Source organism: Anguilla anguilla, chromosome 12 (genome assembly GCF_013347855.1).
Source record: "Anguilla anguilla isolate fAngAng1 chromosome 12, fAngAng1.pri, whole genome shotgun sequence".
Classification (NCBI taxonomy): domain Eukaryota; kingdom Metazoa; phylum Chordata; class Actinopteri; order Anguilliformes; family Anguillidae; genus Anguilla; species Anguilla anguilla.
Window position 1 is genome coordinate 14,911,855 of NC_049212.1, and position 27,611 is coordinate 14,939,465.

The 27,611-nt window shown below is 47.9% G+C and overlaps 2 protein-coding genes across 2 annotated transcripts; both read right to left on the bottom strand.

Annotated features, from left to right (window-relative positions):
- Positions 1 to 34: 34 nt before the first annotated feature.
- LOC118209028 (signal peptide, CUB and EGF-like domain-containing protein 1) lies at positions 35 to 1,165 on the bottom strand. Its single transcript, XM_035384122.1, has 2 exons — positions 979 to 1,165; positions 35 to 664 (listed from the first exon to the last, which is right to left on the bottom strand). The coding sequence occupies exons 1-2, from the start codon at positions 1,157 to 1,159 to the stop codon at positions 225 to 227; spliced, it is 621 nt and encodes a 206-aa protein (XP_035240013.1). The 5' UTR covers positions 1,160 to 1,165; the 3' UTR covers positions 35 to 224.
- A 230-nt stretch (positions 1,166 to 1,395) lies between these two features.
- On the bottom strand, positions 1,396 to 26,774 carry LOC118209939 (multiple epidermal growth factor-like domains protein 6). Its single transcript, XM_035385670.1, has 39 exons — positions 26,598 to 26,774; positions 26,328 to 26,399; positions 24,917 to 25,043; positions 24,643 to 24,776; positions 23,805 to 24,008; positions 23,104 to 23,253; positions 22,519 to 22,698; positions 21,943 to 22,059; positions 21,088 to 21,237; positions 20,254 to 20,406; positions 18,853 to 19,068; positions 18,130 to 18,234; positions 16,948 to 17,092; positions 16,145 to 16,356; positions 15,702 to 15,920; positions 15,001 to 15,107; positions 14,766 to 14,919; positions 14,569 to 14,668; positions 14,074 to 14,240; positions 13,339 to 13,572; positions 12,776 to 12,963; positions 12,260 to 12,365; positions 11,685 to 11,835; positions 11,172 to 11,311; positions 10,363 to 10,509; positions 9,811 to 9,939; positions 8,357 to 8,512; positions 7,945 to 8,061; positions 7,559 to 7,720; positions 6,922 to 7,140; positions 6,589 to 6,750; positions 6,363 to 6,473; positions 5,779 to 5,994; positions 5,238 to 5,416; positions 4,918 to 5,020; positions 3,814 to 3,972; positions 3,437 to 3,599; positions 1,959 to 2,062; positions 1,396 to 1,631 (listed from the first exon to the last, which is right to left on the bottom strand). Exons 1-39 carry the CDS (start codon positions 26,767 to 26,769, stop codon positions 1,396 to 1,398), a joined length of 6,066 nt encoding a protein of 2,021 aa, XP_035241561.1. The 5' UTR covers positions 26,770 to 26,774.
- Between the last annotated feature and the right edge of the window lie 837 nt (positions 26,775 to 27,611).

A 27,611-nucleotide genomic window follows, 5' to 3' on the forward strand; every position in this document is an offset into this window, starting at 1 on the left:
GGGGGCAGGGGTTGCCTAGCCTGGTCCTGGAGAGCCCTACGATCTGCTTCCTCGTTTTCACCTTAAAATCAGCAACCAGTTTGCCCAGGTGAGTTTGGCAATTACGTAATTGATCAATCAATCAACTGCTGTAATTGATCAATTAAGTGCTGATAATGGCATTTGCTGCAGGCCTCCAGGAACAGGGTTGACCAGCCCTGGTCTAGAACATATCCACAACTGTGCTAAGCCTGGGTCTGTGCTTGCCCTACTGTATGTGACTTATACTGGTCATTGACAGTGGCCCCCCCACCCTGGCAGAAGTGACCGGCAGGGCAGGCCACGCAGTCGTCCTGTCCGGCGTTCCCCCTCCTGGGGCTGAAGGTTCCCGGGGGGCAGGGGGCGGGGGCGTCCGTGCCTGTGGGACAGTAGTACCCGGCGGGGCACAGGTCAGGCTCCGGACTGCTGGATCCCCAGGCACAGTAGTACCCCTCTGAACACAGGCCTACGATGACCCCCTGCTGGCAGAAAGCCCCTCTGGGACAGGGGGATCCTGTCTGATGGTCAGTAGGGTTGGGCACCTGGGCACCCCCAAAACAGAGGAACCCTGGCCTGCAACGTCCCATGGGCTCAACCAGCCCCTCTGACCCACAGAAATATCCCTCTGGACACGGCAAGCACTGGCCTGACCCACAGCACACAGGGAGACAAAACAACGCAAAATCAACTTTAGGATTTCATTCTGAATAAGTTCAATGTTCACTCATGATATTATTATACTATTCCCAGGCCCGGGACAATAATATTTACCACAAGCTCACAGGGCCTGTGGTCCCTGGCCCTGGAGGAGGGGGTGGGGGAGAACTTATGGTAAATAATATTGTCCCTCTGATGGTGGCCCAGGTTATCTTACCTCACACCTCATAGCAGTTATTAGACAGACTGGGGAGTGTGGACTCAATCACTCAAACGCAGGACCTGCACACAGCGCAGTCTCACCTGCAGCACTGAGCCCCAGAGCTGAGCTGAATGTGCCTTTAGGGCAGGGGGCGGGGCCAGCCGGAGGGGTCTCACGGGGACAGAAGTACCCCGCTGGGCACGGCAGGGGGGCGCTGGCCGCGCTGGAGCCCTGGGAGGGAGGGGGGCAGTGAAATCCGGGAGGGCAGGGCGTACACTCCATCTGGCCCTCCTGCCCCTGGAACCAGCCTGCCGTTACACATAGACACATTAATATTACACACGTTATGCATGGACGCGTTACACATGTTACAGATGGACACATTACATACATAAACACTGCACTCAGACACATTACAGACATGTACTGTACATTATGCCAAGACACACATTCACACACAGAGAGTGAAATGAACAAACACTTGTTACTGGTTTTAATTTCACTCAGTGAAACAATCTCTATAGGGCACATGATGTTTCATAGAGAATGTATGGAGAGGAAGTCCTGGCTTCACCAGCAGGGCACGCTACGCAGTCCTCTATGTGCCGTCCGCCGTTGTCTGGGCGATGGGTGCCAGCGGGGCAGGGGGCGGGGCTAGCAGTGCCACTCTCACAGTAGTGCCCAGGGCTGCACACGGCCCCAAACGCACTCCGATCTGGGGCGGCACTCTGCGACCCCTCCAGGCAGAAATAGCCTGAAATCATTAAAGGCACATCTGTACACAGTATTACAGTTTACACACAGTGCTGTATAAACACAAAGGAGCCCAATCTGAGCTTTTCCTTATGTCCTCAGTGCTATAAAAAAAAAAAACCAGGGAGCAAACGCACCCAGAGCAAACTAAAATATTCATGTTTTGGTGTAATGATCGGTTGTAAAACTGTGCCCATATATTTTTATTTTAATCTACATTTTATGAGCCATTTTTGTTTGTGTATCGCAAAATAATGTCTGTGAACAGATGTTAGGGTGAAAGTCGTATGTGAGACGGCTCTATAGAGCATGAGTATTCAGTCCGTACCTGGCAGGCAGGGTCCGCTCACTGCACTCAGACCGGGCTCAGAGCAGTAGTGCCCTGGACTGCACAGGCGACACTGGGCGGGTTCAGCCAGTCCACTCTGCTCACTGCAAAACAAACAACCTGTACCATGCCAACCACAAACACCCGAACCACAGATACCACAAACAACATGCGCCATGCCAACCAGGACAGTCACAAACACCTGAACCACAGCTACCATAAACACCCACACCAGGACAGTCACAAACACCTGAACTAAAGCTACCATAAACACCCACACCAGGACAGTCACAAACACCTGAACCACAGCTACCACAAACACTAACGCCATGACAACCACAAACACCTGAACTACAGCTACCATAAACAACCTGCGCCATGACAACCACAAACACCTGAACCACAACTACCATAAACACCCACACCAGGACAGTCACAAACACCTGAACTAAAGCTACCATAAACACCCACACTAGGACAGTCACAAACACCTAAACTAAAGCTACCATAAACACCCACACCAGGACAACCACAAACACCTGAACCACAGCTACCATAAACACCCACACCAGGACAGTCACAAACACCTGAACCAGAGATACCATGAACACCCACACCAGGACAGTCACAAACACCTGAACTAAAGCTACCATAAACACCCACACCAGGACAGTCACAAACACCTGAACCACAGCTACCACAAACACTAACGCCATGACAACCACAAACACCTGAACTACAGCTACCATAAACAACCTGCGCCATGACAACCACAAACACCTGAACCACAACTACCATAAATATCCACACCAGGACAATCACAAACACCTGAACCAGAGATACCATAAATATCCACACCAGGACAATCACAAACACCTGAACTAGAGATACCATAAATATCCACACCAGGACAATCACAAACACCTGAACCAGAGATACCATAAATATCCACACCAGGACAATCACAAACACCTGAACTAGAGATACCATAAATATCCACACCAGGACCATCACAAACACCTGAACCAGAGATACCATAAATATCCACACCAGGACAATCACAAACACCTGAACTAGAGATACCATAAATATCCACACCAGGACAATCACAAACACCTGAACCAGAGATACCATGAACACCCACACCAGGACCATCACAAACACCTGAACCAGAGATACCATAAACACCCACACCAGGACCATCACAAACACCTGAACCAGAGATACCATGAACACCCACACCAGGACAATCACAAACACCTGAACTAGAGATACCATGAACACCCACACCAGGACCATCACAAACACCTGAACCAGAGATACCATGAACACCCACACCAGGACCATCACAAACACCTGAACCAGAGATACCATGAACACCCACACCAGGACAGTCACAAACACCCAAAGCACAGCCACCACAAACACTCATTGTGCGAGTGAAAGCAGGTGTGTGTGTACTATAACCTCAAGGGTACCTGAAGGTGCCTTTGGGGCAGGGCCTGGGGGAGAAGCTGCCAGCAGGGCAATAGAATCCTGGGGGACACTGGGCCCCGGTCACTTCGTCAGTGGGGGACGGGAGAGGAGATCCCCCAAAACAGAGGAACCCAGCACTGCAGGGACCCGTGGGAGAGGTGTTCCCTTCAGATACAAAGGTCGGTCATCAATTCTCAGATAATTTCATGAGTGCTTTCATAACTCTGAATGTGTCGTTTCATACTGCTACACAATCAATCATCACTCAATCAACAGTTAACAAAAGGACAATTCTGTGATCAGTATCATAGTGATCTTTCAGGATGACCTTGTTCAAGGAGGGGTTGACTTTGATGACATCTTATAGCTTCCTGTGTACCTGAACCTTTACAGTACATTCCAGGGTCACATGGGGTGCACTCTGAAGCTTCCGTCAATCCTGAGTGGTTCCCATAGCTACCAGGAGGACACAGAAGTTGACTGGCTGTACCCATGGGGCAATAGAATCCCGCCTGGCAAGGCATTGGGTGTATCATTTCTGGAGGATATACAAATCATACTGTCTTTAAAATAAACAAAAAAAAACTGTCCGAATTAATCACCAATGCTTGCCTTTAATATGCTAATACGTTTATGTATTTGTGTATCATCATATTGTTAGAGTGTAATGTCAAGTAATATTCCAGGTTACAAGAAGAATACCATGTAACATTATGTAAGTTAAATGTTTCCCAAATAATCTTGTAACATTTTTATTTCCCAGAACAGTTCTATGAAGACAAAAAAATAGTCTGTCCACGTCATAGACCGTATAAAAATAGGTCCACGTCCATGCAAAATTACTGGAAAACAGCGATGATAGCAATCAGTTTTCCAGGAAAACGCATCATGAGAGTTGTGTGGTGTCAACAACATTTTAAGCAACGTTATTGAAAATCCTGATTCATCCTCAACACTGGCAGCCAGATGTTCTCATAACATTATCGCGAACATTCACGGATATTTAAAACCGAAATTGAAAAACTCAATAGCATTCCTGCAATGGTCCTAGTGACTTAAAAATAGCACTCATTGGGTAACCAAGTGTTCTGAAGTATTCCTCTGTGGTGGGCCAAGCAATTTCTGAGATTAAATGCGTTTTGCAGGGCACAGGTGCAGGTAATACTCCATTAGATCCTGTCAGTTAGGCTCACCGGGCGCAGACGTTCTCCGTACAAATATTGTAACAGGACTAATCTCAACGGCAAATAAGAAACTAAAATATCCAATTTGATTCCAATCGAAATCCGCTGGCACCTCACTCGAGGGCGGCACACATGGAGGCAGGAACATTTCAGCGCTTTTCAGCTCGAATCAGGTAATGAGTCACTGTCGCTTACGTAACCGAGGAAACACGACGTGATGAAATGTACAGGAAATACTGAATCTCATTCAGCCTGATCCCATTATGATTTGCTTTATTCGTAGGATGAATTGTGCTTACCTTCCTTAGGACAGACAGACCCCGCAGGACACACGGCACATGCCTCCTGACCCTCTCTGGGCTGATAGCTGCCAGGGGAACAGGCTGTCTCTCTGGCGCTCCCCTAAAAGGCAAACAGTACGCTTGCATCACGACTGCGCCACACCTGGGTCACGCCTACATCACGCCTGCATCACTCCTGCATCACACCACTGCTTCAGCTCTGCAAATGAGTCTTTATGTACAAATGAACCTCAGTGACACTTCCTGGTTAAATAGAGAAATCTCAGGTTAATCCATGAAAAGCATTGACTGCTGGGATGTACATGGGACGCACTGACCTGCGGGCAGAAGTGACCGGCTGCACACGCGTGTTCAGGCGGCCTGGCGGTGGCCTGGCCCCCCGGACAGTAATGGCCGGCTGCACACGGGCCACTGGGGACCACCAGCCCACTATGACTGCAGTAGTGACCGGGGGGGCAAGGTGGGCAGTCCTCCAGAGCGGATCCACCAGGGGCGCCTTCCGAAACGAGAAGCAAGCAGATCAGCCAAATCACAGAGCATCTCAGTACCTCTGCACCCTCTGCCATCTGGGGCCCAAAACAGGCATGGGACAGGGCTGGAACTCCCCCCCAGGCATAAGGAATAGAGACAGAACGCTTGGCACGAAGAAGATGTGGAATGGGGGAGAGACTGCAAACAACAAATCAGTGTTTGAAGGCAGGACCTGTACTTTATTGAGGTGAATTTGTATCGATTTGGACTTCAGTTCCAGCTACATAGCCATTAAACATTGTTTAGGGCCTCCAGCTTAGAATCCACTGAAATTCTTATCACAGAGAGCACACAAAGGAAATAATAGATTTTTGGATAAAATCTTACTTTGGAGGGTGCCCGGAGGGCAGGGCAGAGGGTAGGGAGTGCCCAGGGGGCAGTAGTTTCCAGGGGGGCAGGGGGAGGTCTGAGGGTGGGTAGAGCCTCTGGGACAGTAAAACCCTGCTTCACACGGCCCAGAGGGGGAGGCAAGGCCGGTCTGGTTACAGTACAGACCCTGATCACATGACTTGGGTGCAGATGATCCCTCAGGACAGTAGAACCCTGTAGCAGAAATGGAGAGAGGAGCAAGAGAATAAGAGGGAGAAAGACAGAGTAAGAAGAGTCAAATCAAATATGTGTTAAGTTCAGTCAGTTAAACCTAAGCCTGTTCCCTGAAATAGAATAAATAATTGGCATTGTCATTTAACAGGCTCACAAGTCAAAGTCAACAAGATGAACAACAGGGAAGTGATCTTAAAGGATTTTGAATACACTAAGCACACACAAAAATGTGTGCAACCACACACAAAATTGTTGAAATTGCTGGGATATTTGCTGGTATATGGCAGACTTGATGTAGATTTTGCTTGGTGCCATTTAACATGTAGAATACAAAGTGGCTGTGAGTAGAGTATCTTGCATTGTTATACCCTGAGGGCAGATATCGCCTTTGAAGCTGGCACAGGTGATGTCCGTGTCATTCTGAAGATTTGCAGGGTGAGACAGGGCCTGGATGTTTCTGCCCATCTTCTCAGAACCTTCTGGAATCAAAACAGCACAGCAGAATAAATATTTTCCAGGCCAACAACCCTACCCAAATATACCAATTTTTTTTTTAACTGAACCAAAATAAGTTCAGAACAGGAGTGCATGTACCTGGAGTGTGACAGGTTGTATTCCGCCCCCAGGAGCAGAGGGAATGCATGTCATTGGCTGCCTTAAGGATGACATCACAAGAGCAGCCCAGATCAGAGGAGCTGGCTTGTGGTGTGGCAGTCTCTGCTCCCTCAGTACAGTAGTGACCTGGAGAACACAATCCTGCAGACCACAGCACAGAATCAATCTTTATATGCATGCCTTTCTTTCTGTGCTATCTACCTACTCACAGGAGAATATAATCAAATGATGGTAGTATGATGATATGATTATACAAACTATAAATAAACATACTGTGTCGAGTGTGTAAAAGAGAAATGCGGAATCACGTACCAGAGGGGTGTGTGGCCCCCAAGGAGTCACAGTAGTGGCCTGGAGGGCAGGGGGTGCAGAAAGACGAGAATGGGGCACCCTTATTGGGGAGGTAGGTGCCCATGGGACAGGGCACTGGAGAACTGCTGCCCAGGGGGCAGTAATGCCCTGGGGGGCAGGAGTTGCCGTAGGCCTGAGAAAGCGGAGCTGGCTCCACTGCTCCAAGGGTGCAGTAATGACCTTTCAGAGCAACAAGTCAAAACCTTAAATCAACTTAAACCGGGCTAAATTTCCGTTAATTATTTAACATTTCTACAAAGTGCATCTTTGGTTAACTATCTGATTACTGAACAACAGTATGTCTGCTGGAAACCTTTGTACAACCCTATATTTTATCCATAATGATCATATTGTATTGTATTTTTCACAAAAAAACTCCCAAAATGTGATTTCCTAGGACAGTCAGGGTAGAAAAAACATTACATGTACTGGCAGTGGCAAGTCACATACCCTGGATTTCCATTACAGTGAGAGAAAATGAATTACACAGTATATCTTCACCACTGTCTCTTTATTCTCACTAACTGTAGTCAGGTGACCACGTGAAAGTGCAGAGTGTCGGCAGTCGGTCATCATAGCGACCCTGCATGCTGCTGACCTGCAGAGCAGGGCCCTGTGGGCGTGGTCAGTGCGCTCCCGTTGCAGTAGGACCCAGCGGGGCAGGGAGCGCACAGCTGCTGGGAGTGTAGGCCCTCTGTCTGACCCAGGGTCCCCGCTGGGCAGGGCACAGGAGCAGACACACCTCCCTGGCAGTAAAAAGCTGAAGAGGCGCATAAAGATAAGAGTTCAATTTACCCACAATGCAGTTTGGCTATAACTTGCAATAACGGCTTTTTTTGTCATTTCACAAATAACATTCAGCAGTTTATGATGGTAATTAATCCACTGGAGTGATGTGTGGATTTTAAAGCAACTGTTTCCTGGCTTGACAAATCTAGTATTCCTGTTCAGAAAACTTTTCAATATCGTGCGGCTATGTGTTACCTGGTGGGCAGGGACTGCAGGTGGACTGGGCAGGTAAAGGCTGATGAGTACCAGGTGGGCACACAGCTGGCTTGGCACTTCCAGACGGGCATGCGTGTCCTTCAGGGCATCGATGCTCTGAAACCCAACAGAACCCAAGAAACACAAATTAGAAAGTTAAGTCTTCAAAAGTCTCGAAACCAAGTAAAGAACAGCCCCGTAGAATAATCCACAGAGCACAGGCATCATGCCCCGTGGAGAACCTGAGCGGGTAAACCAAATAGTTCAAACAGAAGGTGCAATAACAGCAGCTGCGTGTGGGAGTTCTGTGCCAATTATGGAAAGTGGTAGGCAATTAACTTAAAAGGGCTGTTTGGTTCTCTTTCCCTTTAGGGCCCTGTAAACTGCCTTCTCCTGATCTGACACGTCGTACCTGGCAGCTGACCCAAGGATGACCCCACCGGACAGAACCAGCCTTCCGGACACTCCAGTCCTGCTGACCTCTGACCCCACTCAGGGCAGTAGAACGCCGCAGGGCAGGGCTGACACTCGGCCTCTGACTGGGCACCATATTTGCTGAGGAAAGTGCCTACGGTGACAGAAACATGACAACACGCAAGCAAATAAAATACACAAGTGCATATGTAACACGGAAAATAGCAAGTAGACAGGGAGAGAGTGAATTTTTAAGTGTGCAAGTTTGGGCAATACAGAAGATATGCATCTTAATAGCTTTTCCTAGCTCTCCACCCTTTGCAGCTATAACAATCTACTCTTCTGGGAAGGCTTTATACTAGATGTTGGAGCATTGCTGCAGGGATTTGCTTCCATTCAGCCAGAAGAGCATTAGTGAGGTTGGGCACTGATTGGGTGATTAGGCCTGGCTCACAGTTGGCTTTCAAATTTATCCCAAAGGTGCTGGATGGGATTGAGGTCAGGGCTCTGAGCAGGCCAGGAAAGTTCTTCCACACAATTCTCGACAAAACAATTTCTAGATTGACTGTGTGATTGGGGACATTGTCATGCTGAAACAGGAAAGGCCCATCCCCAAACTGTAGGTGAAGTACAGAATCATCTAGAATTGTATGCTGTAGCATTAAAACTTGCCTTCATTGGAACGAAAGGGCCTAGCCAAAACCATGAAAAGCAGTCCCAAACAAAGGGGTGTCCAGATACTTTTTGGTCATATAGTGTATCTATGGCAGGCCATATTTGGAACCCAGGCCACTGGAATAGCCCCTGTAAACAGTACTATGACTGTCTGTGCTATGATGTCTGCCATCAGTAATGCCCAGTGTCCTTAAATCCTCAGTAAATGCCCAGTGTCTTTAAATGCTCAGTAAATCAGAGTATTTACATGTTCAGTAAATGCCCAGTGCTTTCACCATAAACATTTGCAGTAACTAGCTGAATGATGCAGGCATTCAGACTGAGTAGCCTTTTTTCATTACCGATGACACTAGAGATTAAAAAATGTTGGCATGCTCTGGTTTTATATAACACCACTTCCTTGATGAAGGCGGTATGCTGAAGCAGTTAAATATTTCACCTGGTCTTTAATGAGAAACATTGTGGATCTTTTCATATATTTTTTCAAATAATTTAGCACTGATAATGCAACACACAATTGCTCTATATATTTGTGGTCAGTTCTATCACCGCTCGCTCACTGGCTCGTGGAACAGCTGGAATATGTGAATGAAGAAAGAACAGATGGGCTTCATGAAAGCATGCAGGTGGGATTATGAGCCCAAAAAAGAATAAAGGATTATTAATGGGAAAAGGAATGTGGGATAGACAGCAGTCACAGAGCTGCACCTGTTGTGTGTGTGTGCGCGCGTGTGTGTGTCTCACCAGGACATTAATAAACTGGTGTTTGCGCTTTACCTGGCGGGCAGGGCAGGGGCTGGGCCCCCCCCGCGGGGCAGTAGTGCCCTCTGGGGCACACACCTCCTCCATTCTCCCCCGGGGAGGGGAACGCCTTGTCCGAGAGGTTTGACTCATGCGCGGTGCTCGCTGAAGACCAAAAATGGGACACGGAAAGATGTCACATCTCATCAAGAAAAACAAGCCCTGTTCCAGACAGCGGGATGTTTCCTAAACTAGCTTCCATCAGCAATTATTTGTATTTACTCCCAAGAGTGCTTTCTACCATCTGTCCCTTCTTTCCGCTGCTTAGTCTGCAGGCATTGTGTCAGAGGAGCACAGCGAATGCCCAGCTTGCTTAGGCAGGCTGCAGGTCCCAGATAAAGCTACACCCCTGTAGTGATGTAATCCAGCCAACACAAGCCCACCCCCACGTTACTCTAAGGCCAATTGTGCAAACACCCTGCAGGACTATTCGGACCATGAGACACATCAGCACACTGGAACCCAGTGCTACAGCTTGAGGATGTGAACCCAGGGGCTGTTGAGGATGTGGGGGTGCCAGCTCCTTACCTGTGGAGAGCTCCTGTGGCTCTGCTGAGCTGGATCCCAGGCTGCAGTAGTGGCCCGGACTGCAGGACCCGGACGGGGCGTCCAGCCCAATGCCTGCGCAGTACTGACCTCGTGGACAGGGCAGGCAGGCATCCACAGACGCCGCCCCTGCAGACGGACAGCACAACACAGGCCATTATGCTAACTCAACCACTTCACTGCACTACATTTATATTAACTTAATCACATCACAGCGTACACAATTACACTAACAGAAATTCAGCAACATAAGGACACATCATTTTTCTAATGCTAACTCAGCCATATTTTGTTATTACACTAACCTCTACAATACTATAGCTCAGAGGATATTAAAAACTTAATTATATTACAGAACAAAACTAACTTAATTCGACCGCATCATACTCACAGCATTACACTAACAAAGCATTTTCCTAATGAAACCTAACCACAGCAAACAGCATTAGGCTGAATTCATTTGGGCACTCCAACTCCCCGTCAAATTAGCAAAATGGGAGGCGACATTCAACATTTTAGTCTTTCAGCTCACATTACGTCTACATTGCAGTCCTTAAGCTTTATCTCCGCAGTGTTCTCCTCAAATCAGCTTACACATGCATATATTCAATGCATTCTGTAATTATGAAATTAAAAAACAACCCAAAGGATGCGTATCTAAAGAGCAGTTTAATGTCATTACAGCCTGAGCACTGCATAATTGCAATCAAAGCCTCTGCCATGGTCTTTGTATTTTTAGCCCGAATGTATTTTACGACTCCTCCTCATATTCTCTGCTTTTGTTCCGGCACCTTCTAAAGGGTTATATGTTCCAGGAGGGCAGGGGAGCATGCTAACGGAACCCTGTGGACAGTAGGTCCCTGAGGAGCATCTCCCGCCACTGGCGTCACCAGCTGGCTGAGGAACCACAGCACCAAGGATGCACAGATACCTGGAGAGGAAGAAGGGGGGGAGAGAGAGAGAGAGAGAGAGAGAGAGAGAGAGGGAGAGAGGGAGAGAGAGAGAGGGGGAGAGAGAGAGACAGAAAGAGAGAGAGAGAGAGAGAGTAAACGATTCATCAGCACTGTCAAACTGACTCAGAGTCCGTTGCTTTTTACGGCCCACTGGCTCCAGCATAAACAGAGAGCTAACTTATTAACGTGTCAGCTCCCTTCACCCTCGCAGTATGTCAGCTGAGAATAACCGCGCGCGATAACCGGGACAGTGCCGCTCAATCACGCACGGCAGCGCGGCGCCGTTAAACTCAGACCTATGCACAGGGCCGTCAGAAGACGGATGATGGAGGCGGTGTGCGGCGCACTCACCCGGCAGAGCACTGCCCCGTGGGGGCCGACAGGCCCGCGGAGCCGCAGTATTTACCCGGGGGGCAGGGGGCACACTGCTCGGCACGGGACACCCCTGTGCGGTCACTGAACGTGCCCACTGGACACGGGAACTCCACCCCGGACTTTGCACCTACGGGTCATAAGACCACAAGAACACGTTTCGCTAACTAGCTATCAGGAACCATGGAAGAAAATACTCTGTCTGGTTGATAGCATTAGCATTCCTAATTAAATTCAAAGAACTTATTTATTGCTCCAAACATATTGTTTGGTCAATGTCACATTAAATTGCATAGCTCACGAAAATGCACCATTGACAATGTGTGAGAATAAATTTAAAAAATGTTCTGAATGACTGTATTGAAATGAAAAATTCACTGAACACTGCTAAATTTCTGTGAAAGGAAATGTTTAACTAGGTAAATACGCACTTGCTAGGCAGCAGGAAAAAAAGAAAAATCGGTACTGTTATTGGAGGAGGGAACCCACAACATCATATGAGCAGGTCACATGTACACTGTGAGATGTTATAGAGAAAATGCAGCGCACACTACCTGGTGGGCAGTAGTGTCCTTTCGGGCAGGGGGAAGGGGTGTGGCCAGTCTCAGGGTGGGAGGAGCCTGTGCAGAAATGTCCAGCGGGGCAGGGAGCGCAGTCTGCCTGTAATATTGAATTACGTGATTAGATTTGTCTCATTCTGCTGTAACACAATCTGAGGCAAAAGCATTTGTGCATTAAGCAGACCCCCACATTCTTAGAGAAACTGGCGGTACTTTAGCTGAGCCATTAAGAGAAATGCAGGACAAAGCACAGCGTAAGTACTGTATAAATTACCAAGAGCAAGATTAATAGCATTGATTTACATTTTATGGCCATAGCAGACGACGATGGGCCGCCCAATTAAGGGCACAATGGATGTGACCCATCTGGGAATGCAACCTACACTCCAGCTTCCTAACCATTACGCTACTCTGCAGCCTAATTCTCAAACATGTGCCCGTAGGCACCCTGCCGAGGCTCTAAACAAAGCATCATGGGAGCTGAGAGCCCTGCTCCTTTCACACCCGTACCTGCCCAGGCCGGTCCTGGTAGGTCCCTGGGGCACAGGGACTCTGGGTGGCACTGCCAGGCGGACACCTGTGCCCAGGTGAGCAGGTGTAGGAGGTGGGGTTGCTGGAGTTCTGTCCCAGGGGGCAGTAGTACCCTGCCTGGCAGAGGCCAGAGGGGGCAGAGAGTCCAGGGCTGGCACAGGAGAACCCTAAAACAGAAAAATCCCTTTACAGACAATGCACACATAAACATTTGTACAGCTTTACTGATAACACTCACAGCATTCTCTAAACCCATGTGATTAGTCCTACAGGCACCATTTATTCACACACACTCCTGTTTTAGAGCCTCCTGAACTCTGATTTCTGCTTGTCTGTCGAACGCACTTGAAAAATCATAGCAGAACATGCAATGCCCTCACATCAGTCCTCTGTAGTTTCCAACTGCAGAATGTGTTTGTTCAAGCATGCTGACACAGAAAATAATGATGTTAAAAGACACATTAATATGAAAGAACAGGGGTTAAAATAATAGGAGTCAAAGCCACTGTCTACTGAACCAAATCAATGATCATAAAACTGACCGGCTGGACAGGGCAGGCAGTGGGAGAGTTCTGTGTTCCCGCTGGTGTTACTGTAGCGACCCACAGGGCACTGTTTTGGGGAACTGGATCCCTCCGGACAGTAGTGACCTCTGGGACACTTGTCTCCCGTCTTCCCATCCTCAGGTGATGGGGTGGTTGCTCTGGCAATGCAAAAGTGCCCAGCGATGCACGGTCCGGATGCTGCACTCAGCCCCGGAGTACCGCAGAAAAACCCTGAACACAGAGCAGAGCTGTCACACTTACACCACCCTGAACACAGAGCAGAGCTGTCACACACCACGCTGAACACAGAGCTGTCACGGCACTCTGAACACAAAGAGAACAGAGCCAGCACAAAATTGTACAGAAAAATGTTGGTCTGTACATTGAGGTTCTTGGACAAGCACCAGCTCTCAAATTTCAGTTAGAAACCTCAGTAATTATTTGCAGTGAAACAGTAAAAGCATCCTGTTATCCATTTGTGACTGGCTCTAATCAGAGACCAGAGTTTGCAGTATTAGTCAGTCTGTCCTGTTGGCTAAGAACAAGAGCTATTCATTGGAAAACTGTTAATATTAATTACCCGAGCAATACATGATATCCTTAAAAGGCAATGAAAGATGACTCTTGTAGACAGTGTCTATAGTTCATGCTCCATAGTTCCTGGATAAGGAGCCATAGAGGTTCCCAGAACCCTAGTGGGAGGCCCAGTGGGCCACCTGTTGCTTGCTGTACCTGGGGGACAGGGCAGGCAGTCCTCCAGGTGGCCCTTTCTTGGATGGGGGTTAAATGCCCCAGCCGGACAGGGCTGCTGGTATTTTGAGGCGGATCCCACAGGACAGTAATGGCCAGTTGCGCATTCATGACCCTGATAGGATGAACCATTGCCCGGACAATAATATCTGCGCAGAAACATAAGAATGAAGAAGGAAATTTCCGGTCATTGCAGGCTTATTAGGGTGACCAATAAATTATGGGGTCAAATTGATATTGTGTGTGTGTGTGTGTGTGTGTGTGTGTGTGTGTGTGTGGAGACGGGGATATGAGAAATGGAGAGGGAAGGAGACAGCACAGATCATCTAATCCTTATTCAGTAGCTTATATTCTGCTTTAATTATTCGGTTCATTGTAGGAAATAATGAAGTGACTGCATGCGCTGGAAGTGTAATGTATCCTCTGAGGTAACGTGGGTATGGGGGGGGGGGGGGAGCAGGGGGGATGGAACAGTACCCCCGGGGACATCGGCTACAGCTCGCCTGCCCCTCCACGGTGCTGAAAGAGCCCTCTGGACACACCTGTGGAGCCGCCACGCCCTTTGGGCAAAAGTAACCTGCACTCAGAACACAAGGACAATGCGTCATTACAGGGACAGGGAAGGATGGATAGAGAATCATGTTTTCTAAATGGGGGAGGAGTCAGTGAATCACCTGGGGGACAGGGCCCCCCCCTGCCATCTCTGATTGGACTGTTGGGGAGTACTGCCCCTCGATGACAGAAGAATCCTTCCCAGCATTCCCCGCTGGGTGAGGTCAGCCCAGCGGAACGGCAGTAGTGGCCAGGAGAGCATGGCGTGCAGTCGTCCTGTGGGAGAGCAGCACAGCTGTCACAAAGAGCGAGGGACACGCCCTGACAGAGGAGGAGGAGGAGAAAGAGTCCCGTTACCTTGGAGACCAGCCGGGTCAGATTGCTGAAGGTGCCCTCCGGGCACGGCTGTGGCTCAGCAGCACCCCGGGGGCAGTAGTGGCCAGCAGGGCATGGTCCCCCCTCCCCTGCACATGAGTCAAAACATGCTGGAGCACACTTTAGCACACCTGAGCACATCACTGGAAGTATGCAGTTATCCATCAGCCAGTTAACACATTTATTTATAAACAATTATTTACAAGATCTTTTTTCAAAAAAAACTTTGGTACAACCCTGTATGTTTTAGTGAAAGGTAGACTACCAGAAGCACTGTTTGTTGGAGGGAAAGGTAGACTACCAGAGCCACTGTTTGTTGGAGGGAAAGGTAGACTACCAGAGCCACTGTTTGATGGAGGGAAAGGTAGACTACCAGAGCCACTGTTTGTTGGAGGGAAAGGTAGACTACCAGAGCCACTGTTTGTTGGAGGGAAAGGTAGACTACCAGAGCCACTGTTTGTTGGAGGGAAAGGTAGACTACCAGAGGTACTGTTTGCTGGAGGGAAAGGTAGACTACCAGAGCCACTGTTTGATGGAGGGAAAGGTAGTCTACCTGAAGCTAGACAATGAATGCATCACTAATACAATGTACCATGAGTTTGAAACTAAGAGAGGAATGTTTAGCCCCACTTTCCCAGTGGAAGATGAGTGAATGTTCCAGAAGACTGCAGCAGGTGAGGTACCTGCAGAGTCAGAGTGCGGCTGCGGAGAGGCGTTTCCTCCGGGGCAGTAATACCCCTCCTGGCAGGGCCCGGTGACGGCGGTGGCGTTCCTCTGGCCGCAGTAGTGGCCGGGGTCACACTCCCGGCACTCAGAGATGGCGGTCAGGCCGGCGTCTGCGCCGTACGTGCCCTCGGGGCACGCCCTCCAGTCATAGCCACTCCCCTCAGGACAGTAAAAACCTGCAGGATACAAAGAGCGTCCATTATTCTCATCAATGAGATCAATTTAAACAGCGCAGACCAAAAGAGACAGAAGTGAGGAACACAGCTGTGCGGTGAGGTAATTACCACATGCTACTACTGGTGTGTTTATCACTAACATGAACTACAAGTAATGATATGAATGCTATCATTTCTACCAAAACCAATATGATTTAATGTGGTGTAGCTGCAGTGACACTGACCTGCTGGGCACAGCTGTATGGTCCCATTCATACAGTATCTGCCAGGGGGACAGGGCCAGCATGCAGTGGCTTGTGTTACAGTAATAAAGGTCCCTGGCTCACAAAGGACAGGCTGACTGGTTCCTACTGGACAATAGTGCTGCTCTGGGCAGCGTCCCCCGGTCCTGTTGTCAGAGGGGGTTGGGGTCACTGCTCTTTCAGTGCAGTAAAACCTGTTTAGGACAGTGAAAGCATACACTTTAACCAGATGACAACAGTCATTATCACAGCTGATTTTCAGCAGAGAATTTTAGGCGCACATCTACTTTAGCAATGTTATATAATATCATAATATCATGAAACAGTTTTTTGTTCTAGCCCAGCACTAAGATGCATAATTCAACTAATCAAAGCGCTGATTGAAGGCTATTATTGTTTTTAGAGATCTAGTTCTGGGTTAGAACAAAAGCTTGCACTCACACCAGCCCTTCTCACATGAAGCTGAACACCCGAGTAGCTTCAGAAAGTCCTGGGTCAACCTTTTGATGCTGAATGGCAGAAGTCTAACCGACCCTACATATAAATGATGTGCATGTGCTGTCAGTAAAAAAAGATGCACCTCTCCTCAAATTGCTGCTGGTTCTCGGGTAGCAGTGTGGATTGTAGGGAGTAAACTACAGCTGTAGGGCGTCACAGCTGTGTTTTGAACATGTTTGGGGACAGCAAAAAAGAAAAATGAGGACCCTCATCTTTATGTGAGAGACGCCATGGCTGATCTGGTGCCAGTGCTTAAGGAGAAATAATCTACTTATTTAGGGGCATACCCTGCAGAACAGGGCCCTGAGGGGGTGCTGAGGCCCGGGGTGTCACAGTAAAAGCCACTGGGGCACGGCTGGCACTCCTCGGGGCTTTTACACCCTTTGCTGTTCCACCAGGTGCCCAGCGGACAGGGCACGGGGGCGACGGTGCCTACGGGGAGAGCACAGGACACAGAGCTGGTGAGCAGTGCACTACATACTACAGTCTGTACTGGTTTCACATTCCTTCTGTATATGCACTCACCGCAGTTTCCATTATATTTCACAGTTACTATGATTGACTCCCCTTGCGTTGGAAACTGTGATTTAGACTGATTACCCTCACAACTTCTGCCAGCCAGATTCAATGCTCCAGAATTAATCTGCTTCTTTATAATACAGATCGACCTTATAAACAATATGTAACAGCATGCCACATATTTTACCTCACGTAATTTATTCACTAGTTTATCATGCTATTTATATTGATAAACTACTGTAAGTCATTTTGATGTGAGGCTGGAGCATGTAACAACTGTGATGTTCAGACCACAGTACCTTCAGATGATCTTTCTGTTTGACAGATTTAATAAACCAAAAGTGAGCATTGCGTTGCACTTCTGCATGACTTGGAGCTAAGAAAAAGGGCCTGTTCCCCTTCAAGCAGAATACAATCTGTCTAGCGGAGGTGTTTAACTTCACTGGCAGAGACGGGGCAACACTGCTGTCATTTGGGCCTGCTGCTGCACAGCTGATTTCCTGAGAGAGATGCATATTATAAAGAGCAGCCTCCACCAGGACTGTGTTTAATGAGGAACATATTCACACACGATTTCCATCCAAGCGCTCCATCCGAGACTATAATGCACACAAAGAGGGACAGTGCCACCTTCAGGTAAAACAAGGCATCCGTGGGCTGAATGTTGTTGCCCGTAGAAGTAGATACACCTGCTCTATATATTTTACTATATGAACAACTGCACTGCAACATAGTAACTTGCAATTTCCTTTTACATATGTACATTCTAACATATTGGAATATGTACATAGTAATATAATGCACTGAAAAACAGGGTATATAAAAAATTTCTGGCCTTTTAAACTGTATTATGCACATTCTGCTTTGCTGTTAGTAGACCTGTCTTTAGCTAGCTTAGCAGCCTGAGATGTCTCCTGACCCCTGACTGTGTGGGCAGTGGAGGATGTTACCAGTGGGACAGTAGTAGCCAGCAGGACAGGGGACGCCAGTGTCCCCCTCAGTGGGAGTGGGACTGCGTGCCCCCTCTTTGCACCAGAACCCAGCATGGCAGTCTCCTGTCCAAAACACCAGGACACATTTCATATAGCTACCAATAACAAGTTCTAAATTTAACTTAGAAGTCAGGCAAAAGCCAAACATAACCTCAGATTATCATGATGGGATGGTTTATATATATTGTCCTTGTGGTGCCAGGAAAGGAGATGGGGTGCTGTCCACCAGGTATGGCCACAGCTGTGATTCATTATAATCACTACACAACCAAATTATTAGGCCATATTAAAAAAGCCTTGGAGAGGATGGTTTGGGGACTGGCTGGTTGGTTTTGCGTGTTCCTTTTTCTAGTTTCTGTTTTTCCTGAAACTAGAAAACGCCCTTTTCCTCTTCTGTTGACTGAGTGTTGACAATTTCCTCCTTTAGGGTGTGAAGTTTTTGTTTAGTTTAGTTTTCTGTTTGGAGACATAATAAAAGGCAGCAAGCCACCCTTCCTTTAGAGTTTATTTCCCTGTTCACCATATGATACAGAGGCCCTCTCCAGCCCTGCATCACAATATATATATATATATATATATAAGCCGGCACATAAATAAAGAAATAGTAATAAATTTTAAAAATGGGACACAAATCATACACCAATTTACCAGTTAACCGCCTGAATGGGTCGCCAGGCTCACCTCCTGGCTCTGACAGCCCTGCAGCGGGGCAGAACTTCCCTGGGGGGCACATCATGCAGTCTTCCAGGCTGATCCCTCCCTCTCGGGGGTTGAATGTCCCCACTGGGCAGCCAAACTGGGCGGCCGTGCCCGTTCCTGGGGGGCAGTAGTGCCCCCGTGGGCAGGGCCGGGGACCGGTGCCATTAACTGCTCCGAAGTGCTGATCACAGTAATATCCTGAGGGGGACAAATTTCAGTATTTCTGGAGGGCAGCACCCGGGCAAGTCATGGCAAGCACTCATTTTCTTATTCACAGCCCATTATTTCAGCAACGTATTAGTACAGTTATTTTATTGTTTGGAATACACTTTATCCAGAGTACCCTTATCCAGTAATCACTAGTTTAATGTTTATGTGCAGAAAAATCGATTATAAAAATGCCCTTTTGCATCAGCCATTAAATCTGAACTTTTCCTAATGTCTGTTGAACATGTTTCCCCTGCAAATGGTTAGATTCCCTTCTATTTCAATAAATAATATGTACCTAGAAGAGTAAAATAAGCAGGCTTTGTTGTTATAGATAGACACAGACTGACAGACAATTTATGAATTAGCTTTGTCACCACGTGAACACACAAAATACTATGTAATATACCAAGCAACAAAAATGTAATTTAGACAGAGTACATATTGGATAAAACAAAACACTAGGTTGACAATAATATTAATATATAAAATAATTGTTAGAGTGGTGACCAGGAATCACAGGTAAGGTAATGTCATTCAGGAGAACATTTCTGCTTTACTATTTGACCATGTGAGAGTGTCACTGTGGTGTATGTAGTAATGTAATTCGCGCGGTACAAGAGACCAGGGTTTGGTTCGCACCACTGTCCTTTTTTTGTGAGAAAATATTTTTTACGGAAACAGCAATAGCAAAAGACAGCAAGTTATTGAATTCCAATGAATCGTTGCCCCCCAAAAATACATTCCTAAAAAAGTATTAAAGCAGATCAATAACAGATGTAGCACCATAGATTTTTGGTAGTACCACAGAGAGGATAGATCCAATTATTTTAGAAACCCCCCACACGGCCTACCGAATATATAGCTTACAGTTGCTACCCATACTTCATCTATACAGCCCGATATGTAATGAAGCAGTTCAGATTAAAAACTCAGAGTCGCAAGCCATGTTTCTTAAATGCTATTCGACCTGACCTCCCCAGCTACAGAGACATCATCAAGGGCAGTATAAATCCTCTGACACTTAAGGAGAGAACGTGGAGGCAGTTGAGTCTTTAAAAACCCTGTTACCCTAATATACTACACGATTAATGTGTGATGTATCACAGCTTCATTAAACCAGGTCATGTCTCAGAAGAGATGAATCACGAGTAACAGGGCTCTGGTTTGCCTCACCGGGCTTACAGGCCAGGCAGACAGGCTGCTTCTCCCGGTCGTGGTACATGCCAGCAGGGCAGGGTATGGGGGCAGGGCTGCCCGTGGGACAGTAGTGCCCTCCTGGGCAGGGTTTAGCTACCCCGACTGTCTGACCTGGAGGACACCAGTACCCTAATGCAACCAAACAGAGAGGAAGAAGGGACATAGGTTTTCACAGTGGGAAGAGTTTGGTATGCACTGTTCTAACATGTTACTAACAAACAGGAAAGGCACTGCATTATGTACTAATGTAACAAACAAGCATATGGTTTTCATGAGTATTAACAGATAAGGCCCAGAGGAACAGGCTCAGAGTAGCTCACCCAGAGGTACAGGCTCAGAGTAGCTCACCCAGAGGAACAGGCTCAGAGGAGCTCACCCAGAGGAACAGGCTCAGAGTAGCTCACCCAGAGGAACAGGCTCAGAGTAGCTCACCCAGAGGAACAGGCTCAGAGTAGCTCACCCAGAGGAACAGGCTCAGAGTAGCTCACCCAGAGGAACAGGCTCAGAGTAGCTCACCCAGAGGTACAGGCTCAGAGTAGCTCACCCAGAGGAACAGACTCAGAGTAGCTCACCCAGAGGAACAGACTCAGAGTAGCTCACCCAGAGGAACAGACTCAGAGTAGCTCACCCAGAGGTACAGGCTCAGAGTAGCTCACCCAGAGGTACAGGCTCAGAGTAGCTCACCCAGAGGAACAGGCTCAGAGTAGCTCACCCAGAGGAACAGGCTCAGAGTAGCTCACCCAGAGGAACAGGCTCAGAGTAGCTCACCCAGAGGAACAGGCTCAGAGGAGCTCACCCAGAGGAGCTCACCTTCGCTACAGGGTCCTGTTGGTGCCCGCAGGCCTGGAGCACTGCAGTAGGAGCCCGCTGTACAGTGCTGGCACTGAGCCTCACTGGAGATGCCAGCTACTGCAGAGAAGCTGCCAGCTGGGCACAACCTGGGCTCTCCTGAAGCGTTACCTGTGAGAGGGACACATGGCACACGCTCACCTCACCCCCTCTTCCATTCCCCCTGCAGGATTTACAAACCTTTTCCCCTGTGGTCTACTCAACCAAAGAATAAGACAATGAACACACTAAATAGAAAGTGTGCACTAACAGGTCATTTTCAACGAGTAAACAGAAATAAAAACCGAAGCCAAACATTCTGTTGCTTCTCAGCGAGTGTCGTTCCTGGTGATTAAATACCAGCACTGTGGCTCCACACTGTGTCAGTCAGAGTGAGATACTTATTCGTTTAGAGACTGTCTCATAAACCTGGATGTGACTGCTCTTATTCTCACCCTGGGGACCTTATTAAATCACCACTCCTGTAGAACAGCACTGAGACACATCTCAGATACATAGCAAGTTTAATTATCCTTGTGGAAGCATGAATATTTCTGCCTTGTTAAATATTAAAACCTGTCAGAGGTTGTTCTTGGATGAGTTCTTGGAAAAGAAATGGTGAGTGTGAACTGCATTATTCTCCCAATCAGGCTGTCAAAGACTTGCATTTATTTTGCTTGCTGAATATTTTTTTCACACCACTGGACACACCTTGCTTTATGAGGCTTAGCGGTTTCTCAAGAAGGTCCTCCTGCATTCAGTTGAAGTCCCTGAGTTACCAGTCAGACTCTCTCTGACAGCCCTACCATGCTGCTGGTGGTCTGCTGGCATAGTTACCACAGTATGTCCCGGGGGGGCAGATGTTTCCGGTGACTGCATCGGTTGGCCGGGGACGTGTGGCTCCTCCACTGCAGTAATAACCTGGAGAACAAGGGCCCACAGGCTGGGCCAATCCTGTAGGGACACATGTAGACACTGCTCAAATACCCTAATATAACAGTACAAGCTCACCATCCCTGTTCATACACCCCAATACACCAGTACAGCTCACCGTCACTGTTCATACACCCTGATACACCAGTACAGCTCACAATCACTGCTCAAACACCCTAATACATCAGTGCAACTCACCATCACTACTCTAAAACACCAGAGAGCCCTATGACAGCTTATTGTAACCAGATGCACAGGTCCTGTCTGTACAGTAGAGCCCTATGACAGCTTATTGTACTAGATGCACGGGTCCTGTCTGAACAGTAGAGCTCAATGACAGCTTATTGTACTAGATGCACGGGTCCTGTCTGAACAGTAGAGCTCAATGACAGCTTATTGTACCAGATGCACAGGTCCTCTCAACAGTAGAGCTCTATGACAGCTTATTGTAACCAGATGCACAGGTCCTGTCTGCTTTACCAGTCGCATTACAGAAGGCCCCAGGGGGGCAGGGAAGGGGTTCAGAGCTTCCCGCGGGGCAGTAGTACCCCTCCTGGCATCGCCCCCCAGTGGAGGTGGCAGGGCACAGGCAGTTTGCATTGGTGTAGTTGTCCAGGTCAAACGGCTGAGAGTTCCAGGCTGCAGAGACACAAAACCAGCCTGCAAAGAGCAGGCAGGCAGCCGTCAGTGGGATTACACACCTGGGGCCTCCTGTACTGCTGAAACCAGAAATGTGACAGGGATCATAGTGTACCGATGTGTAACTATACACAGGAACCTGACCAAAACCTCACTACAATAGCTCTCTTCCAACCAAACAAGCCAGAATAACACAAAGGGATGCACTCCAAAAAGCCAGCTGACAAGAAATCCTGTCTATTTGAGAAAACATTAAAATTTGTACATGTACACATCTTGTAAAACCAAACTTTTAAAAAGGAAATATTTTTAAAATGTGAAAAACAGTAGACAGAGACATACAGATCAATTTTAGATGCCATCTATCTGGATGTATAGATGTTACTCCCCGAGGGGAACAGAGTGGTCTTGTGATGACGTACTGACCGGCTCTGCACTTCCCTGAGACGGTGGTGAGCCGCTCCTTCTCGCAGTAGTGTCCGGGGGGGCAGGGCAGGCAGCTGTCCAGGCTCTGGGTCATGGGCTCCGGGTTGTAGTAACCACGGGGACAGGGGTACTGCGTGGCATGCCTTGTGCCTGTGCATGCGACACCACAGCCTCATGATGTTTCACAGAACTACAGCTGTATGTTACACAGCAACCAAGGTCAGGGGTCAACTGCGTAGTCCTTACATTAAATTACTACCCCTGTACAATTACGTCTCCCTTAAATCAAGTTTTTATAATTATTGCATTATAATAAAAATGACAATGTGGCATCAAAGTGTCTTATCTGGTGCTGAATTACTCACACATTAAAGAGAAAACTAGCTCCAGACTTATGTTCAAAGGCTTGAGTCATACGTTTGTCAGGGAAAGAGGGTGTGATTTTATATCACTGTGGCAGTGGAATCCAGGGGGCTGGGGAGAGGGTGTGATTTTATATCACTGTGGCAGTGGAATCCAGGGGGCTGGGGAGAGGGTGTGATTTTGTATCAGTGGGGCAGTAGAATTCAATGAGGCAGAGGAGAGGCTGTGATTTTGTATCAGTGGGGCAGTAGAATCCAATGAGGCAGAGGAGAGGGTGTGATTTTGTATCAGTAGGGCAGCAGAATCCAGGGGGCAGAGCTGAGGGTGTGATTTGGTACCGTCGGGGCAGTAGAAGCCAGTTGGGCAGGGGAAGCGGGTGTAGTTGCTGATCCTCTCAGGGCAGTAGTACCCAGCGTGGCAGCGGGAGCACAGGGTCTGGCCCGTCAGGTTGGTGTAGTTGCCCGCGGGACAGGGGATGGGCGCAGCACTGCCAGGGGGGCAGTAGTGTGCCACGGGACACACCCCTTCCCCTGCTTCTGGCCCTGAGGTGCAATAAAGAGTCACCATTCCTCATTATCAACCTTCAAATGCAGTTGCACTGCAAAAAAAGTGTTATAGTCTTGCAATGAGACTTAAAATCTGTTTTTTCTATTCTAAAGTGGACATTTTCTCACCCCATTGGAAAATCTTGTAATTTTGTCTCAACACATAGGGAAATTGTCTTATTTGCCAAAAAAGGTAATAGAAATAATATAAGTTTAATATAAGACTAAAATACTTAAAATAAAATTTAAAAAATTGTTTTTTGCAGTGCGGACAAAACTTGGTTTCTGCAGTATGGATACTCCTGAAACAGTTCTGTGAAAATAATTAACCCAGAGAGGGTCGAGATGTGGGTCCAGTATATGTACAGACAGAAAGCCTCAGGTCTCATCACGTGTTAATCAGACCCAGGGTTCCCTAACGCTGCCTGTGCCACGTGCTCAGCGCAGCTCTTATCATCCCTGTGCTGTGGTAACTGCTGCTGCCTGTACTTGCCTGACTGTGTTAACATGAATACGCTCATCGCTCACACCATCATTCTTTTCGCAGTTATTAGCATCTTGACCTGAAGACGGGAGCGGCTGAGAAAAGAACGACGGTGTGCGAGTAGCGCCTGTATTTTTAGAGCAGTACCCGTGGGTGCCGAATCTCCGCCGGGGCAGTAGCGCCCCTCCCTGCAGGGTCCAGACGGCCAGGCCAGCCCCGCCGAGCCGCAGAACTGGCCGGGGGGGCAGGGGGTGCAGCCGGCTCTCTCCGTCACGTGGAGCCTGGCCCCAGGGGGGGGGCGCACAGAAGAGAGACACGACCCGCCATTAACACCTCAGAATTAAACGCAGAATTATTAAATTACACACACGCGGAAAGCAGGCCCGTTCCTGTTCTGCGGACGGCGGGCAGAGCTTTGTACCTGTTTGAGAAGGACCCCGGGGGGCAGGGAAGAGGCAGGCTTGTTCCTGCGGGACAGTAGTGACCTTTGGGGCAGGGCCCTCCCACGCCCGTGCTAATGTTGCCATCTGGATTCTGGAAGTTTATCCCTGTGGAAGCAACAGCCAGAGCGGTCTGGCTCTGTGAGAACATCCTCAGCATCATAACTAGACACAGAACTCTGACTCAGAGTCTCTGCTCTCAGTAATAACTGGACTTTATCTTCTCCTTTATGATAACCACGGCCAGATTGGATGTCTGGCAGGTCCAGCAGACGCCAGATGGCCTGGTTCGGTTTTGGGCATTGGCGCCACTTTTGGGCCACGATCACAATCTCTGCCCATCCCCCATTTCACCCTACACTCCCCTGCTTCACAATCGCAACCTCCTCGCCCACGTCCACTATCGCAAACTTAACTCCCCACTCACATGTACCCCCCCACCCCCATTTCACCTCTCACTCCCTTGCTTCACAATCACAATCTCCTCACCCACATCCACGATCACAAACTCCACCCCCCCCCACCCCCCACTCACATCCCCCACCCCCGGTTCGAAATTGCAACCACACACCCCCCCCCCCCCAGCCGGCAGTGGGCTCGTCAAGGTGGAAAATGACAAAACTGAATTTTTCTCCCGGTCTGACCCTGATGATCACTGCTGCACTTCACAGCACTGCTGCTGAAATGTTTTATCCCAGAGCAATTTAAATACTTAAAGGATACAAAGGCAACCAGCAGGCACAAACACTAGCACAGACAAAAAGTCAAATGCTAACTATTATTTGTTGTTTTTTTTTTTACAGAGCTAATGCATGCACCAAACCGATATCAGCCAATCAGGACACTTTTGCACATTCTCTTTGAATGAACAGCTGCATGTTCTTATTTGTGTGAAAACTACTATTTTGAGGTGGATCGCTAACAGGACTAAAATACTGCTTTGTGCATTTGTGCCAGCCCACACAACCAAACCGACACCCCTCCATTACACCCACTCAACAGAAGAGCTAAAAATGGCAAGGATGAAAAACAACAACACACAACCGCTGCAAGTTATTTTATTTTCCTAAAAGCATTTTGTGCAGCTTCAGAACACCCACGGTGCGGTAACTGCCTGCGTATGGGCGTCCTGTTTTCATTATGTGACGTAAAATAGAGCCTTTCATTTCGATGGTGCTACGAGTTCCGCACGCATGCTGCATGCGGTTAATCTATACTTATAACTTTATTGTATGCACTCATCCGCAAATTTCTTTGGAAAACATCTTCTAAGCTAATGTGTGTGAATATAAATAAATGGCCAGGCATGGCCATCTAATGTGAAAGAAAGAGAAACATTCAGGTTGTCAGCACTCCGCTGTAAAATGCAAAATGAAGAGAAAGGTTCGTTACCTGCCAGGCAGAAGTATCCAGACTGACAGGGACCTGTGGGTCCTGACAAGCTCCAGTCCTCGCAGTACATCCCTGTCACGTGTGCAGAAGGAGAACACCATCACTACATACAGCAATCACGGGATGGCTCGTTCTCACTGACGCGCCTCAAACAGTAAGGCAGGTCATACAACTCCTTAGTCAATAGACCATATTTCATTTTTTTTTTAAAGTTACTACTACAGAATGTTTTTAAAAAGTGAGGAAGAACGGATACAGAAGCGCTCTAACCTGCAGGACACAGCAGACACTGCTCCAGGTGGCTCTGCCCGGGCTGGGGGCTGTAGGTGCCCGGGGGGCAGGGCAGGACGTCCTCTCCAGTGCCACCGGGGCAGTAATGCCCCTCTGGACAGAGCTGCACCCCCCCAGCCTCGGTGCAGTATCGGCCTGGGGGGCAGTCCATACACCTGGAAGCGCCTGTACACACACACACACACACACACACACCGCCAGTGTACCACGCTTAGAGCTAATGAATAACTACGGCGATCGCACTATCTGAGAAAGTTTGGAGGAACACACTTACACAGGATTTATATTTTGTGTGGAATGTATACAGCAAATTGTGTGGCCAAATCATATACAGTCCTTGCATATTTATGTTTGTTATTTAGTGCTACACAGAAGAATGACTATATCTAACAGACAAAGCCATGTATGAAGAAATGACAAAGATTGTGTAAAATACTAAAAACTGTATGATGTAAAGTTTGGTGAGTGCCTGTGTCATTGGCGTAGGTGCCCTCGGGGCATTTGAGGGGTGCAGTTGAGCCCACGGGACAATGGAACCCCATGGGACACCGCTGTCCTGTGACGCCATCGTCGGGGGCTGGGGACTCTGCCCCGCCCGTGCAATAGAACCCTGCAGAGAGGAAAGGACCAGCTCATATTTACAGACATATCATATTTCACCCCAGCACATGGAAGCTCATCTAAACAGGACGTCCCAAATTATGGAGCTACAGCAGACATTTATTCAGCATTTAAGAAAATTAAAAAATTCACAGAGAAATTACAAAGGTTGAAGATATTATTTGTGTAACGTGGAAATTCAAAAAAAAAAATTTTTTTCAGTTTTACTATTTTCCATTTTACCTCCTGCGGTCCACTTACCCAAGTTTGGGAATATATAAACTATTTCTATAAAAGGGGTCTATATTAACATGTTGTATTTTTATACAGCAGTAGGAAATCCTGCAACAATTCAGTAATCATTTTGGGGGAGAAAACACTGGGAAAGTGCAT